The 14734-nt window shown below is 39.6% G+C and overlaps 1 protein-coding gene across 1 annotated transcript; it reads right to left on the bottom strand.

Moving 5' to 3' along the window:
* Positions 1–3179: 3179 nt before the first annotated feature.
* On the bottom strand, positions 3180–13944 carry sv2ba (synaptic vesicle glycoprotein 2Ba). Its single transcript, XM_053316708.1, has 12 exons — positions 13467–13944; positions 9269–9449; positions 7429–7580; positions 7042–7175; positions 6226–6315; positions 5904–6017; positions 5677–5765; positions 5311–5475; positions 5005–5138; positions 4569–4769; positions 4307–4466; positions 3180–3363 (listed from the first exon to the last, which is right to left on the bottom strand). The coding sequence occupies exons 1-12, from the start codon at positions 13942–13944 to the stop codon at positions 3180–3182; spliced, it is 2082 nt and encodes a 693-aa protein (XP_053172683.1).
* Positions 13945–14734: the final 790 nt, after the last annotated feature.

The raw sequence follows: 14734 nt of genomic DNA, 5'->3' as shown, positions 1-14734 counted from the left end.
TGGTAATTTATTAAATAATTTACCACTAGATTCTTATAATCAAGCAAACGACTTTCAATGTCAAAATAAAGAAAAGAAAACCCAAAAATAAATGAAATGCAGGTGCTTCCACACAAAGGTCACTGAATAGTTTGATATGTATGAAAATTATTTAAATTATACGCAAAGGCCTTCAGAGTCACCAGATCTCAACTTCAAGGGGAGACTTTGAACCAATATGTTAAACAGAGCTCCCTGCCACCAGCATCTAAACACCAGTAAATATGCTGTATATGTTTTGGATGAATGGTGTTCATCCCTCCACTGGAGTTCAAAGACTTGGGATTTCTAATCAGCATTGAAGCTGTTCTGGAGGCTAGAAGTAGCCCAACATCTTACATAATTACACACTTTATGTTTTTTTTTCTTAATTTAGCACCTCCCTGTATTTCAGTACGCTACAGTTACAGTTAGTTTATTACTGCACATTTGGACAAATAATTTTTTTTTAATGAAGATACCAACCATTATGCAATTCAGTCACACTTCGCTGTTAATTCAAATCTATGGTCATTGTCTATATAAAGCTACAATATAGTTTTAAATTACATGTTCAATTCAAATGATTAGACAGAATGAATATAATAAACAAGACTTCTTTCAATTAAGTTGTGTAACTGAATCAGTCTGACAAGCTTTTTATGTGCTTTGTGTGTGTGTGTGTGTGTGTGTGTGTGTGTGTGTGTGTGTGTGTGTGTGTGTGTGTGTGTGTGTGTGCGCTCGTCGGGGGATGAGGTGTTGGTTGAGGGGGTCACATTCTGCACCATAGGTGTGAAACATAGGTGGACTGCAGAGGTCAGCCAGAGTGGGAACAGTAAATTTTATCTAATTGTAAGAGAGTGACATCAGCAGAACGTAACATCATTAAACACAACAACATGACAGAATAAACTGTATTAAATGAAACTGTCAGCATGAAATAGGAAGCAGGCAACAGCAAATGACATCTGACTTCACAGTAATGCTGATAATCATCTAATATCACCCTCTTTGAAAGGAAAAAACCTGTTATCAGTATGACATTGATAGGCCAAATCTCTCTAAAGTTAAAGCCAAAGAGATCCACAGAAAACTTAAGTCTCTTGGTCTCCTGTTCACTGCCCTCTACAGTTTGACATCCCGATAAACCTGGAGGACAGATCAGCAGTGTGTCTTTCACACCTCAGCCAGAGTAAACACATCCTCCTACTACCGGCACTTGCTCACACTTGTGTGCTGCCATGTTTTTACAAGCCGTCCTCGCCGACCCCTCCCGAAACACAGCTGCCACTGACATGGGAACAGTAGCATTCAGGTCCCACTCCACGATATCGTGCCCGAAATATAACACATTTCTAGAAAGCAAAGTATGGTCTGTACTGTTTACGTTCATGTGTTAGACCCCAGCGAGGACAGGAACAATGAAAGCAAAGATTCTGTTTGGTCGACTGAAACATAATTATATATTTTTTAATTATTGTTTTTACATCACAGAACAATACAAAAATGGTTTTCAAGGTTCTTCTGTCTTTGTGTTGTAAAATAAACAGACAGTATAACACTAATGTAGGCCTACTTTACTGGTCTATTGGGTAACACGTACTGTATTTTCAGTTTTTTTTTCCATCATTTGAAATCATTGCTTATTTTTTTCTGCCTAACCAACCATCTTTTTACCTTTCATGAGACTCACAGTGGAAACTCATCATGACACCTTGTTTCATGCTTTATGTGTATTTAAAGTTGTCAAATCAAATCAGAATGTTTAGAACAGGGCTCATCTTAACAGTCTGTTTCATATTTTCATGCACAGTTTGCATTCATTATAAACCAGGAAACTGGATCATAATCCCTCATCTTTATTCAAGTCATCACAGAGCTACTATTTTACAGCTAATATACACAGGTCTACAGTATGTACAACAACAAATATAGTATTGGTAGTCAGACTATTGTGTTTCAGTAAATGTACAGACATGTGGAGAACAACCACACACACGCACACACAAACACACACGCATGCACACACAACTCTGTCATGCCCAAAAAAGTAACATGCTCCTTAGAAATCTTGACACATGTTGTCAGAAATGCAGCAGGTTCTGTAAAACGGTTCTTCATCAGAATGTTACAATGAGAGCATAATATCAAAACATCTAATCTCACAAGTTTTGTATCACTCTCCTTTTTTTTTTTTTTTTTTTAGAAAAAAAGACGAAAAAAGAAATGAATAAACAAACAGAACAATTCCTCACAATTTGTCATGGCAAGATTTGATAGTTAAGACTCCGATTCTACGTTATCACCAACTACAGAACACGGCTCTACTGTTAAGGACAGACACGACGTCTCAGAGTCGAGGACAAGACGACAAACAGGAAGAGAGGAAGAGAATCCAGATGGCTGTTCAGTTTGGATTTGGAGGAGCTCGGAGAAATGAACAAGAGCGGATTTGATTTTTTACAAAAAGTTTTCCACATTTAATAAAAGTTAATGTCTAGAGAAAACAAACCAAGCAACAACATGTGAACTACAGGTGATTAACTCGACTACAGAGACCACAGGACAGTGCAGAATAAACAAAGACTGGGTGTTTTCTCTGAATATTAACACCAGTAAGTAATACTGCTGCTGAGCCTCGGCAGCGAATACAACAGGATGGAAATTCAATTCAAGTTATAACTATGAGTCCCTTCTGTTTTCTTTTTGTCCAACAGGGAATGAAATAAAAAGCACAACATGGTAACAGGAACTACATCACCTTTCAAGTACAGACACATTTTCATCTCATATTAATCTTTCTTTTACACACACAAACCTTAAACAAAACAAAATGTCACTACAGTGTGTATGTGTATGTGTGTGACTAAAGGATGGGTGGTAAATGATAAAAAGGGAATGACAAACACTGGTTTCATATGATGTGACAGAAATGTTGGGCAGCCTGAGGAGCTTAGAAGGAAAAGAAAGCAACCACAGGTTCATGTAGGCAACCAGAAAGGTTTTCAACATTTTTAATCCCATGACAGACACGTAAACACAGCTAACATAGCACGGTCATTCTTCCTTGTCTCTCCATCTCAATTTAAGCTGATACTTTCCAAACATTTTTAACCTCTGCTACTGTGTTTGGGGCCTGGAGGCTGCAGGAGTTTGGCTTTTCAAGTGAGGATTTTCTCCCGGGTTTCGGGCAGTTTGAGAGCCACAAGACCTCCGCAGACTAGGGCGGCGAAGGCCAGGAAGATGGGGATGATCTTGGTGACGCCAATGAAGGCTGAGAAGATAAAGCTGGCAATGATGGCTGCAAACTTACAGATGCCATTCAGGATACCAAACGCTGTCCCTCTGCAGAGGAAAAGAAACACAGAAAGAGATTGAAAAGTCTGATCCACTATGACTCAAGAATATGGAAAAGTGTTGCTAGTTGTTTAATATTTTTGTAATGTTTAATGTCATTATATGATGAGAATACACACAATGGAAAAATACATGAAGATATTTTACTAAAAGATAAAATTCCAGACAACAAACAAATATTCTCATATGTTAATGATCCATGTAGAAGCAAATAAGGAGTAGCATTGTTCTTGTTAGCCATAGCACAGTATTATAAACAAAAACATGACTAAATGATGGATTTATTAGTTCAAACCAGTTTGGATGTAGAAAAAATATACTTTTTATCACAGTTACAGTAGATTTACATGTATTTTCACATGGATCAGGACTAACAAATGAGTTTGACAAATGTAACGCTATCTTGAGTAGCTGAGTGTCAATTTCTCCAAACATAGCATATGAATAGCATAACGTTAGCTGTTAGCTGTTAGCTGTAACTCTGACTGTAAAGCATGTCAACTGAACAAGGTCTTTTTAAACATAACCTGTATCCTGACTAAACAATGTAATTCATGTAAGTATGTTAATTATAAATGTAATATTTAAAAGTAGGCTAATGCTTCCTAATCATTGTAGGGTGAGCATGCTAACATCAGGGCAGATGAACACTGTTTAATACATTTTCATTTTTGTGCGTGTGTGTATTTGGTTAAAGGTAAACAAATAAATTAAAAAAAAAGGTTAAAGAAAACTACTTAGTATCTCTTATATTACAGCCACAGTTCTACTGTGTCTTGTTTCTGTTGTTAAGATGTGACTGTCCAAGTGGCTGAGGAGTTTAGCTAACCATCAAATGGCCCTAATCTTTCAGGGGAGGGGCAGAGATGAACTGTGGTGTGGTAGAGATTGAACTGGACTTTTTATCAGGGTGATAAAGGCGGACTCGTACCTTTTAGAGGAGGGGTAGAGTTCCACTGAAATGACTTCTACTCCATTCCAGGCTGCCACGCTAACAGCATAGAAGAGACACTGCCAGCATATTACAGCTCCTTGACTGAAACTCAGCAGCAAGAGGAAAGTACAGGCAGATGACGCCAGCATGGAGCCACCTGGAAAGATAAACGATTTAATATTAAAACAGGCTTGGCCACGAAAGACCCATCTGTCCTGGGTTGCTGTACACCATTATATGCACTTTCTGCTGATCTCACCTATTATTCGGATCCGTCCTATCTTGTCCATGAACAATGCCGAGATGATGTTGCCAGGCAACACAGCCAAACTGCCCAGGAAGCTGACCATATAGATGACTATGTCGTTCTCCTCCTGGAAGTTCAGATGGCAGCCTTTCTTCGGATGGAGGAAGGTGGTGTTCTCCATTCGACAGTCTTTAAACTTTTCGTGCCAGAGGTCTGAAGAGAGAGAAAACAGACGCAACATTTTTCCCACATTAAGCTGTGCAATAAGTTTTTTCTTCTTGGAGGATAAACATATTGCAATGTGTTGGTGTTTTGATGAAGATGACTGTTTTAGGGCAGCCTTAATACTTTAATATATGTCTTATACCACTAATGAGTCATTTTATTGAGCTCTGGGCCTTAATGTGCCAGGAGTCTAAAAGCATTCATTACTCATGCTACATGGTACCTGTGTTATAGAAGACAGTGTTTTTGATGGTGCAATTCTCAAAGAAGGTGTTGGTTGATCTGACATCCTCAAAGTAGCAGTTTTCAAACAGAGAATCCTCAAACTTAACAGACTTAATCTCGATTTCTGCAAACCTAAACAGAAAGACACAAAAAAAGAAATGAAATTAAGAAATAATATAGGCAAATTGTTCAAATTACCCAACTTCCCATCAAAAAAAGTGACAAAGCAATGCTGGATTGGGCTTCAGGTTAGTTTTGAACAAAACTGAGAGTTGACAGTAAAATAAAGGAAGAAGAAACTCACTTGTCATGGATGTACTCTCCCTCACGGTGGATCTGGTTGACCAGGGAAAAGTTGAAGTGGAAACGTTCTACCCGCTCTCGGTGGAATATTCGGACCTTGGACTCGTACTCCTCATACTGCATGTACTTGATCATATCAGGGAACCACACTCCCAGCCCATGGTAGCTGATACACACAAAAACAGAAAAAACAAAATTATCGGCACAGTTACAGGCCACTGCAGGGGTGTGATTTTCTGATTTTGATGACCATTTACCCTTCTCCCCACAGATGAGCTCTCCCTTGGAGAGTTTATAGAGATCTACAATTCAGGTTGTCGAAGACCATGACTGACTAAACTGCATAAGCTAAATATTGTATTCCTACCTGAAAGCCAAGCAGAACCAGATAATGACCAGGAAGAGGCCTTGCAGTCTGAGATCTGGAGCTGATAGTGACATTATGTTAGCCATCACCTATAAGACAGACAAACAGGAAACATACATTTTGCATCAAATAAAGGAACAGAAACACTTTGGAAGTAACAGTAAAAATGGAGGCACAGGAAAGGTTTTATTCCATAGTATTTTTTTGTGAAAATGTGCTTTGCAGACCTGTTGCAGCATGGTCACGTGTCTGACCGTCCAGCGCTGGAAGGCGGTGCCGGTGTCACTCTGGATCTCTATGAACTCATCCTCCTGTGTCTGTGGGGTCTTAATGTTGGTCACCTTCACAAAGAGATAAGGGTTTGGACATTCAAAATCAGCAGATACCTTCATCTTCATTACTAGTATTATTATTATTACTCAAAGTAAATTCTCAAAGTAAATTAGTATAAGTATTTATTTTTTGCTACATTTCTCATTTCCTGCTAAATAAAATATTTGGTAAGAATCATTGTGCCAAACAGCAGTGTTGTGGGAAATAAGGGCTTACAGTGAAAACTCTCTCTGGCTCGCCCTTGGCCTTCCAGTTGGTGTCGTGAACCTGTCGCAGGATCATCCACGCCTCGTCATGCCGGGCGTTCTGAAACAAAAACACAGGTGCTGGATTATTATCTGCTTGATGGCACTTTAAATGTAATTCTTTATGTTTTGTGTAGCTGTGGATGCATTTTTGTACCACATGTATTTATACATGTTACTCTAAGTACAAGCGTTTGCTTATAAAAGCCCATGTACTGTACCAAACCAATGTGATGTAGCTTTGTGGTGTAATAGAGCATCATCTCCTTTTGTGGTTTAATTCCTCTGTAAATTATATGAAATTCCCAATTTACACAGATTTACACAGAATTATTATGTATAAAATAATTACTATTTGAGTCATCCGACCACCCAAATCTCCCCACATAGAGTCTAGCCAGATATACAGTTGAGTAACCATGAGGTCTGCCTCTTATCAGCTAGGGTAATGTGTGATTATTTGGGGGTGTGTGATATGATGAACATGCTGAAGCTGCCCCGCTGTAACATACAAATACAATACCACAAGGTCTGACAATGTCCTGCATGAGAGACATGGGTGGGTGTTGTTCTGGTGACGCCTTAACAGCCCTTCGCTACCTTTGCACAGCAGTGGGATGTTGCTTTGGTGGCTGATGACTCGACATTTTTAACCAATCACAGCTTGATGTTTAATACCACGCCAATAAATGTGTTTTTATGTTAAAGGAGATAAAGATAAAAATGAAAGCCGTGTTTCAAAGCGAAAGGGATGATCATAGCTGCTATGTTGGTTCAAATATCTAACCTCCAGGAGGAAACGAGGGCTCTCCGGCATAAAGACGACTCCGACGAGTGCAGCCAGGGCAGGGAAGAGACACACCAGAATAAACAATCTCCAGCTGTGCATCTGGAACTCTGTGCCGAGGGAGAAGCCCCAGCCTGGAAAACCATTCAATAAAGGAAGTTCATATTTAGAGAAATCATCTTTCATAAAATATCTTGATTTCTGATCACATCATAAGTCGAATACAACACAAAAAGCTTTCCATTTGTCATCTTTTGTAAATCAAACTTATTTCATGCACTAAAGTAACATAAACAGCATACTATGTCTCTCCTCTGAGTTTATGGACTGTATATTTGAATGCTTGTGTGTCTAAGTATTGCATGTGTGTGTCTTTATGTGTGTTACCATAGTGTGGGATGATTCCCCAGGCAGTGAAGGAAGCATACAGGCCTCCCAGCATCCAGAACATGCAGAGCCAACTCAGATGTTCACCACGTTTATCCATCTGCAGGAACTCAGTGAAGTAGGTGTACACTATCGGGATGGAGCCGCCAATTCTGGAGGACGAATCACAAGGTCAGCGTTGATTCAACGTGATGCCTTAACTGTTATCTGTGATCTTGGGATTTAAAATTATTTTGTATTTTGCACTTGAAAACATTCAATTCACCCAAATTACACAAAGACATAATTACTAACTTACGAAATGTAATATCCAGCCTTGCAGATGATTTAGGTTTTATATTGAACATTTCTGTCGCTGAGATTTCAATACAACTGGAATGAATGGAATTCCAAGCATGTTGCTCAAAGCTTTGGAAAATTACATTTAAAATATTCAGCAGGAACATCTTCTCTATGTCATTTTGTAAAAAAATGTCAAATGACCTCTCTGTCAGGCCTGTACATTGAAACAACATTATACTAGGGAAATAGTCCCCATGACAACACACTGTCTAGTTGGCCTTTATCAACCTTTTAAAGATGAAAGCTGACAAAAAGCTTCCAGGCTTATGATTTTATCAAATTCAGTTTTTTTAACATATCAATCACAAACACAGTTTAACTGTCAGGTTGTCAGCCTCATACACATTGCAAAAACACTGCATTACATTAGGCAGCAAAGCTCTCACCACCACAGTATGTTCTGCACCAAGACAAGTAAGGACATTTTGAAAGATTTTGCTTTTCTTTATGATGATAAGGAATCTTGTAATATGGGGTGTGGAGTCTGCCTGCTCTTTATGTTTTTGTCAAGCCAGCAAAACTGGCACAGTTCCTCTGCAGATGTGAGTGTTATTGACTAACACGGGGCTCATTATCACCATGAATCTGCAATATATAAATGTTTTATTTTGATGGCCTTGAATTTTTTTGGCTTAGCAAAAAGCTCAAACATCAGTATTGCACGTTTGGGGCACACGCTGGCTGCAATCAAAAAGAAATGTGTCTTTGAAAGTTGCAAAATCAGTTTGTACGCAGCAGACGCTTCGCCTTGAGGTGCTGGAGACAGGGGGAACAATACAAGTCAAATTAAACACAAGCAGAAAGCATTGTTCACTTGTTTTAATTAGGGTGATAAAGGAAAGCTCTGTTAAGGTAAATAAACACAACTTGTGTGCAGGCTACAATTAAGGTGTCTTTGAGTTGATGTTAACAGTATAGGACAGTGCTGTGTGCCAACATGCTGCATCTGATGAATGCAAGAGAAAAAAACCCACTCTCATAAAAGGAAGTGTCAAGGAGCAGCATTATTTTGACTACATTACCAGGGTAAGTGAACTTTATCTCACCTGCAAGGTCGATGAGGCACAGCCAGTGAGCTTTCACTTTGTGTTGTCAGGATATCATTTGAATTAAATGAAAAAAACCCAAGAAGAATACAAAGAATCTGCTTGTAATGTAGCATTAAGCAACACAAATTGTTGTAATTTTTGAGCTCCCACCTATCTGGACTTCAAAATCTGTCCTCCAGGTTTTTTCTTTAAGATTAGAGTTTGTTTTAATTTAAGTGCTGCATATTATTCATCTAACTCAAATGTCAAGAATCCAATTTTTGAGCAACTGTGTTTAAATGCAAATTAACGGACGTGTGCCCCCCCCCCCCCAAAACAAAAAATGTTACTGGATTATTTACTGAAAAGGTCAGTCATTATAAAAACCCATGTGGAAAAATGTCATTTATTCAAGCAAGTACTGACTATGTAAATGTGAGTGTGAATGTATGTGTAAATGTATTTCTCACCCAAAGCCGGAGCAGAACCTGAAGAAGAGGAAGAAGCCGTAACTCTGAGCGAAGCAGGACAGGAAGGAGAAGATCAGGTCGATGCTCAGGACGTAGATCAGACACTTCCTCCTCCCCATCTTATCACACAGACCACCCCACACCAGCGCCCCCACCATCATGGCCACATACACCAGCAGACCTGTGAACACACACACACACACACACACACACACACACACAAGCAAACAGAGACTTGCTTAGAGGCATTTGACCTTTACATTTGTTATGTTTTGCTCCCAAAATGCACAGCTGATCTTACTGAAACACATAGATACACATACTTTCATACTTGCACATACACAGAAATCATCAGAAGGATAGTGGATCTGTTTAAAAGACCAGGACAAAAACTCCACAAGCTTCCACAAGGGGGCACTCTTTACCCTTCTATTAAGACAGAGGAACACTATAATTCCACTATAATTCAGTGTGATGCATCCTTACGTGTGCGCCCGGACCAACATTTCTGAATATTTATAATGATGTACCAAGAAAATGGAACCAGACTGATAGTAGCATTCCCAGAAACCGAAATGAGAAATAAAGGTCATAATAATTTTAAGGCACCTACACACAGAGTGCTTCTCTTCCGCCACACTCACCCTGCATATTTAAACAAACTGCTCTAAGCTTTATGATTACTGTTGCTGCATTTGTCGTTGCTGTCATCTGGAATTTTTTGGGACATTTTTATTACCTCAATTACATCTTTTATCACTACACAGTTCATTTTTCCCCTACTTAAATTCACTGTGGTCTGGAGCCTATGCCAGCATGCAGCAGGCAGGTGTTTTAGTCAGCCATTTCAATAGTCCTGAGCAGTCACCTACTGTGTCGCCCATTACTGCTCCAAGGAGATAAAAACAATTATGCACCTCCATTTTTTTAATGTCTCTAGGGAGTGTGATATTGTCTCCCCTGTTGTCAGTATCAGGACTGAAACCTACAAATTCAGTCATCCTCTCCACTATGTTGTTCAAGCCTTTCGACCCATACTTCCTGCCTGCTCTGTGTTTTTACTACACACAGCCCTAATTACAGTGGGACTAAGCAGCTTAACGGCACGTGGAGCCATAGTGTGCACCTTCCCTGTGGATTACTAGACTATCCAAATGCTATGACTATTCGGCGCTCCACACGCCAAGCTGCACCTCCCTAAAACCCATTCAACAAGAGACTGGTCACCGGAAGAGAAAGAGTCAAGACTAACATGTCACTTAAATGTCTTAGCCAAGTTGCTGCCAAAGGCAAAGTGAATGCCCTAGATTTGTACATTGACAGGTTGACAGGGTGGCTTTGTGATTAGAAAGCCTGTTGTTCAGATGGAGGTTGAGGATCAACCTCTGCAGCAACAAGCATTTATCTACCTGCTAAAATGTGCTTGGGCACAGTGCACAAATTGAATCACTGGAGGGAAAATAATTCACTGCCTTTTTCTTACAGTATTAAAAGTGAAAGCACAGTAAGTGCATTTAGCACTATGACAAGATGTCAAGACAATCTACATGAAAACCTACTAAAACACATATCCAGGAGGCCCTTGCAGATCATGCATTCACCCAACTGTACCCTATGTACTGTCTTGAAATGCTTATCCTATGTACATAATTGAGAATTGAACATTTTAGAGCATCTATCTATGTGAGTTTTATGAACACTGTATCATGGAGTATTTTTCCAAAATGACTTTTGATAACATTTGAAGACTTAATCTGATTCATTGTTCTGCTATTTTCTGTCAGAGATTGATTATAATGATTAAATCTCTCGCCAGTGAAGTTTATGGTTGGCCTGGAGCCAGTTGCACCAGCTGGTCGTAAGTACAAAGTTAGCCTACTTCTAACATTAAGTGTTTACTGAGCGGATATTTTACATGTTGCTAAATTAAAACTGTTTACATTGCAAAAGCTAGATCATACATAGAGAGCTGTAACTGCTGTTAATATTTATAGTCAGCTGTAATGGCTGTGTAGCTAAATCTAAAAAAAATAATTACCATGCTAATATATGTAAGTGTATAAGTAAGTGAAGAGGGTCACATAACTCACATTGGCTCAAAAATCTGTTTATAATGACATAAAGGAAGGATTAGAAATTGTATGTATCAAAAATACCATAATATTCCTCAAATTTCATAAACAATTTGCCAATAATGTTTAAATGTTGCTCATTCTAAACTGCTTGAATACTGCTAAATCTGAAACGCATACTTCTCCATGTATGCAAGTAAAAACAATGTAATTCCTAAAATTACCAAGTATTGGCAGTGAGGTTTAACATATAGCTAAAAACTATTTGTTAGCCAAGAATTTCCCTAAGCTTTAATGGTTCAACCCAATTCAAAAGACCGCTAGTTGGAGACGTGCTAGTTGACATTAAGAATTTGAGAATTGAAGCTATAATTTCTTCACAAAGATAAAGTGTAAAAAGTCAAACTATGTCAACAACTGATTGCTGTGATCTCAGGGAGGTGCAGTGCAACACACTACAGCAATCAATGCTAAGCACATAAAATATTCTAGATAAACACTTTAATAGTAGGATGCGAAAACCATAAAGCCACCTCTTAATGTGTGTATGACCTTTTTAATTGCAATTCCAGATTAATTTGACATATGTATAAGATGCAGTAAAAGTTTAGCTATTTTTTCTCCCTGAAATCATTGCCGGTTACAACTCCAGAACCACATAAAGTGTGGAATTTAAAACCTGCCACAATTTTTTTTTGTCTCCAGCGCTTTTTCTCTCACTATCTCTCAGTCCCTTGTATTTTAAGTCTATAGATTAAACAATAAAAGCACCATTAAATGTAAGTGCATGACCATCTTTCTTTTCTTTACAAAAGGTTTGATAGTTTATCTGCTATCTCAGACTAAGGTTAAGATTAAACACATTTCTGCTCCCGTGTCTGGTGAACAGAGCATGAGCGTGAATCAAATAGGATCATTCTGCAGATCTACTTCATATTCTCAGCCAATGATCAGTGCTCCCCTCCCGCTCTGCACAAACAGACACTGTGATTTCATTTTCACCAGGCCTTCCTCCTGCTACCACAGCCTGTCAGAGGCCCGAAGCGTATCTGACAGCTCTGCACTGGGCGCTGCAGGCCGCCAGCCTCTCTGACTGCTGCAACATGCTCCATATTAGCCTGGGAACACACACTGAATGCAATCACCATCGGGTCCCTCATCAATCTCTCGCAATGCCTCATCCCAGGAGCCCGTTGTTAAGATAAAATGAGCGATGTGCAATCTGCCACATCGCCTGGCTACACATGAGGCCTGGGAAATAAGGTGAGAGGCTTTAATTTGCAGTTTAGTTGTCTGCACAGAAAGTAGACATTTTCAAGGTACATTTCCAGTAAGCTGGGTCTATGCTGCATACAAATTTCAGTATTTTCAAAAAAAGAAAATACCTCTCTTAATACAAAATATTCTACTTATGTCTGTGTCTGTTATCTAATATAATCAAATATGAACACCCCATCATGTTGTGTGACATCCCTTCAATTAATTTAGAGGCTTTGCCAACGCGTAATGAAGCTAATTTGGTGGCTCACCAAAACACTCTATTAAGACAAAATGTTGGTTATGTTTTATATTTTGGCCCAGGAAGATGTAAACCTTTTTCCCTAACATGTCACAACAGCTGTCTGATGAATGGTATGCAACTATGTGCCATCAACAGCCAAACATATGCAGGATTTAGTTGCAGCCAACCACAACAGCATATGATTTCACTCATGAGTTCCTGCTCTCTGGCTCAAGATTGGACCTGTTCAGATGATTTCAATTTGGTAGTGGGAAAAAATAGGTTTTCCAAAGCATTTTGCTAGAGGTGTGGCTCTAGGCATGGCAATGTCGATCTGTTAGTTGGTTGGTCCACTACTTTTGTCCAAACAAATATTGTAACCATTGCTTGGATTGCCATGGAATTTTGCGCAAACATTAATAGTCCCCAAAGAATAAATCCCAATTACTTTGGTGATCACTTTACTTTTCTTCCTCTTCATTTGAAGACATTTGAGTCAACTATTAATGGATTGCTATAAAATTTAGTACACACTTTCAAGAATCCTTATCATATCAAGTGGTGGTTGACCAGTTTTCTGGTTTATTCGGTATTCCCACTTTCCTCCTCCTTTACTGTCACTTACCCAGCAAACCCTTGTCAGCATTGGATATGCACATGTCCTTCTCAGCACTGGGCAGAACAAAACCCACCACGAAGCCGTCCACCCCATCAGCCATTAGGGCCAGGCCAAGCACGACGAACAGCATCCACTGGAAGCGTCCATGGCCACAGTCCTCCATGATGCTCTCATACTGGTCAGGCAGGTTGTCCTCCTCCTCTACCTGCTCGGCAGCCATGCGGGCTTTCCTCTTGGCCTCCAACCGAGCTGCCCGCCGTGCCTCCTTGATCTCATCAGGGTGAGGGACGCCCTGGTACTCCCCCTCGTACATCTGTTCATCATCATCTGCCCCCTCAGTGGCATCGCTAGCAGCATCCTCATCTTGCGGAGGGTAGTCCGACTGATAAGGATAGCCATCCTGGCCACTTCCATCCTGGGTGTAGGTGTACTCTCCTCCCTCTGTCACCTGCTGGTTCACATTGTTTTGATAGGGGTCATCCATGGTTCCTGCTGAGTGTAAGGGGAGCAGGACTGACTTTGCCTCGTAGCCGTTGTACACTGATGAAGCTCAAGTCGTCAGCTATAATGGCATAATCCTCTCCAGGAGCCTTGTGCTTCTCAGTGTTGCTGCGTCTCCTGGATTCCAGGTGTCGGTTGCAGGTTTTCAGTTGCACAGTCCACTGAGGAGTTTGGGTCTGAAGTTTAAGGCCTCAACAGCTGTGATGAAAGACTTTTAACTTCATTGATTTGCACCAAGCTGCATGCTGAACCTAGAACACAATGATGGACACACATTACAGATGGTCTGTGAGTAATATGGCAAACAAGAATGCATTTGTACAGCATAGACATTGCTATGCAACAGTCCCCTTTGGGACAGCTTGAGGCCTGTCATGTCAAGTCACACTTACAGTCTCAAAGGGATTTTCACCATTTATATTGTAGAAAAGATAAGAGCACATCATGATCTTTGACCTTCAACTGAAGAAACGAACCTAAAAAAACTAGCGTACATCTAGAAGTATGAAATTTGCCTACATTTCATGTAATTATAGTAGATTTAGAATTTTCTGAACTGATTTTGACTTAATTCCCTCAATTTATATTTATTGTTTGTACTCTGCTTCAGATCACTTTCCTGTCAATTTGATCAATTCTTTCTTATCTATTACTTCTTGTAAGGCACTTTAAATTCTTATTCAATTATTATTCTACTCAGAAATTAAGATTCATTTAGCAGGAAAGAGCAGGTCAGGACTCCCAGTCTCCCCTGCAGGCTGCATGTCCTTCCA

This window comes from Scomber japonicus, chromosome 1 (assembly GCF_027409825.1).
Source record: "Scomber japonicus isolate fScoJap1 chromosome 1, fScoJap1.pri, whole genome shotgun sequence".
Classification (NCBI taxonomy): domain Eukaryota; kingdom Metazoa; phylum Chordata; class Actinopteri; order Scombriformes; family Scombridae; genus Scomber; species Scomber japonicus.
Note: the sequence above shows the minus strand (reverse complement) of the source record. Positions and strands in the feature narration are given on the sequence as shown.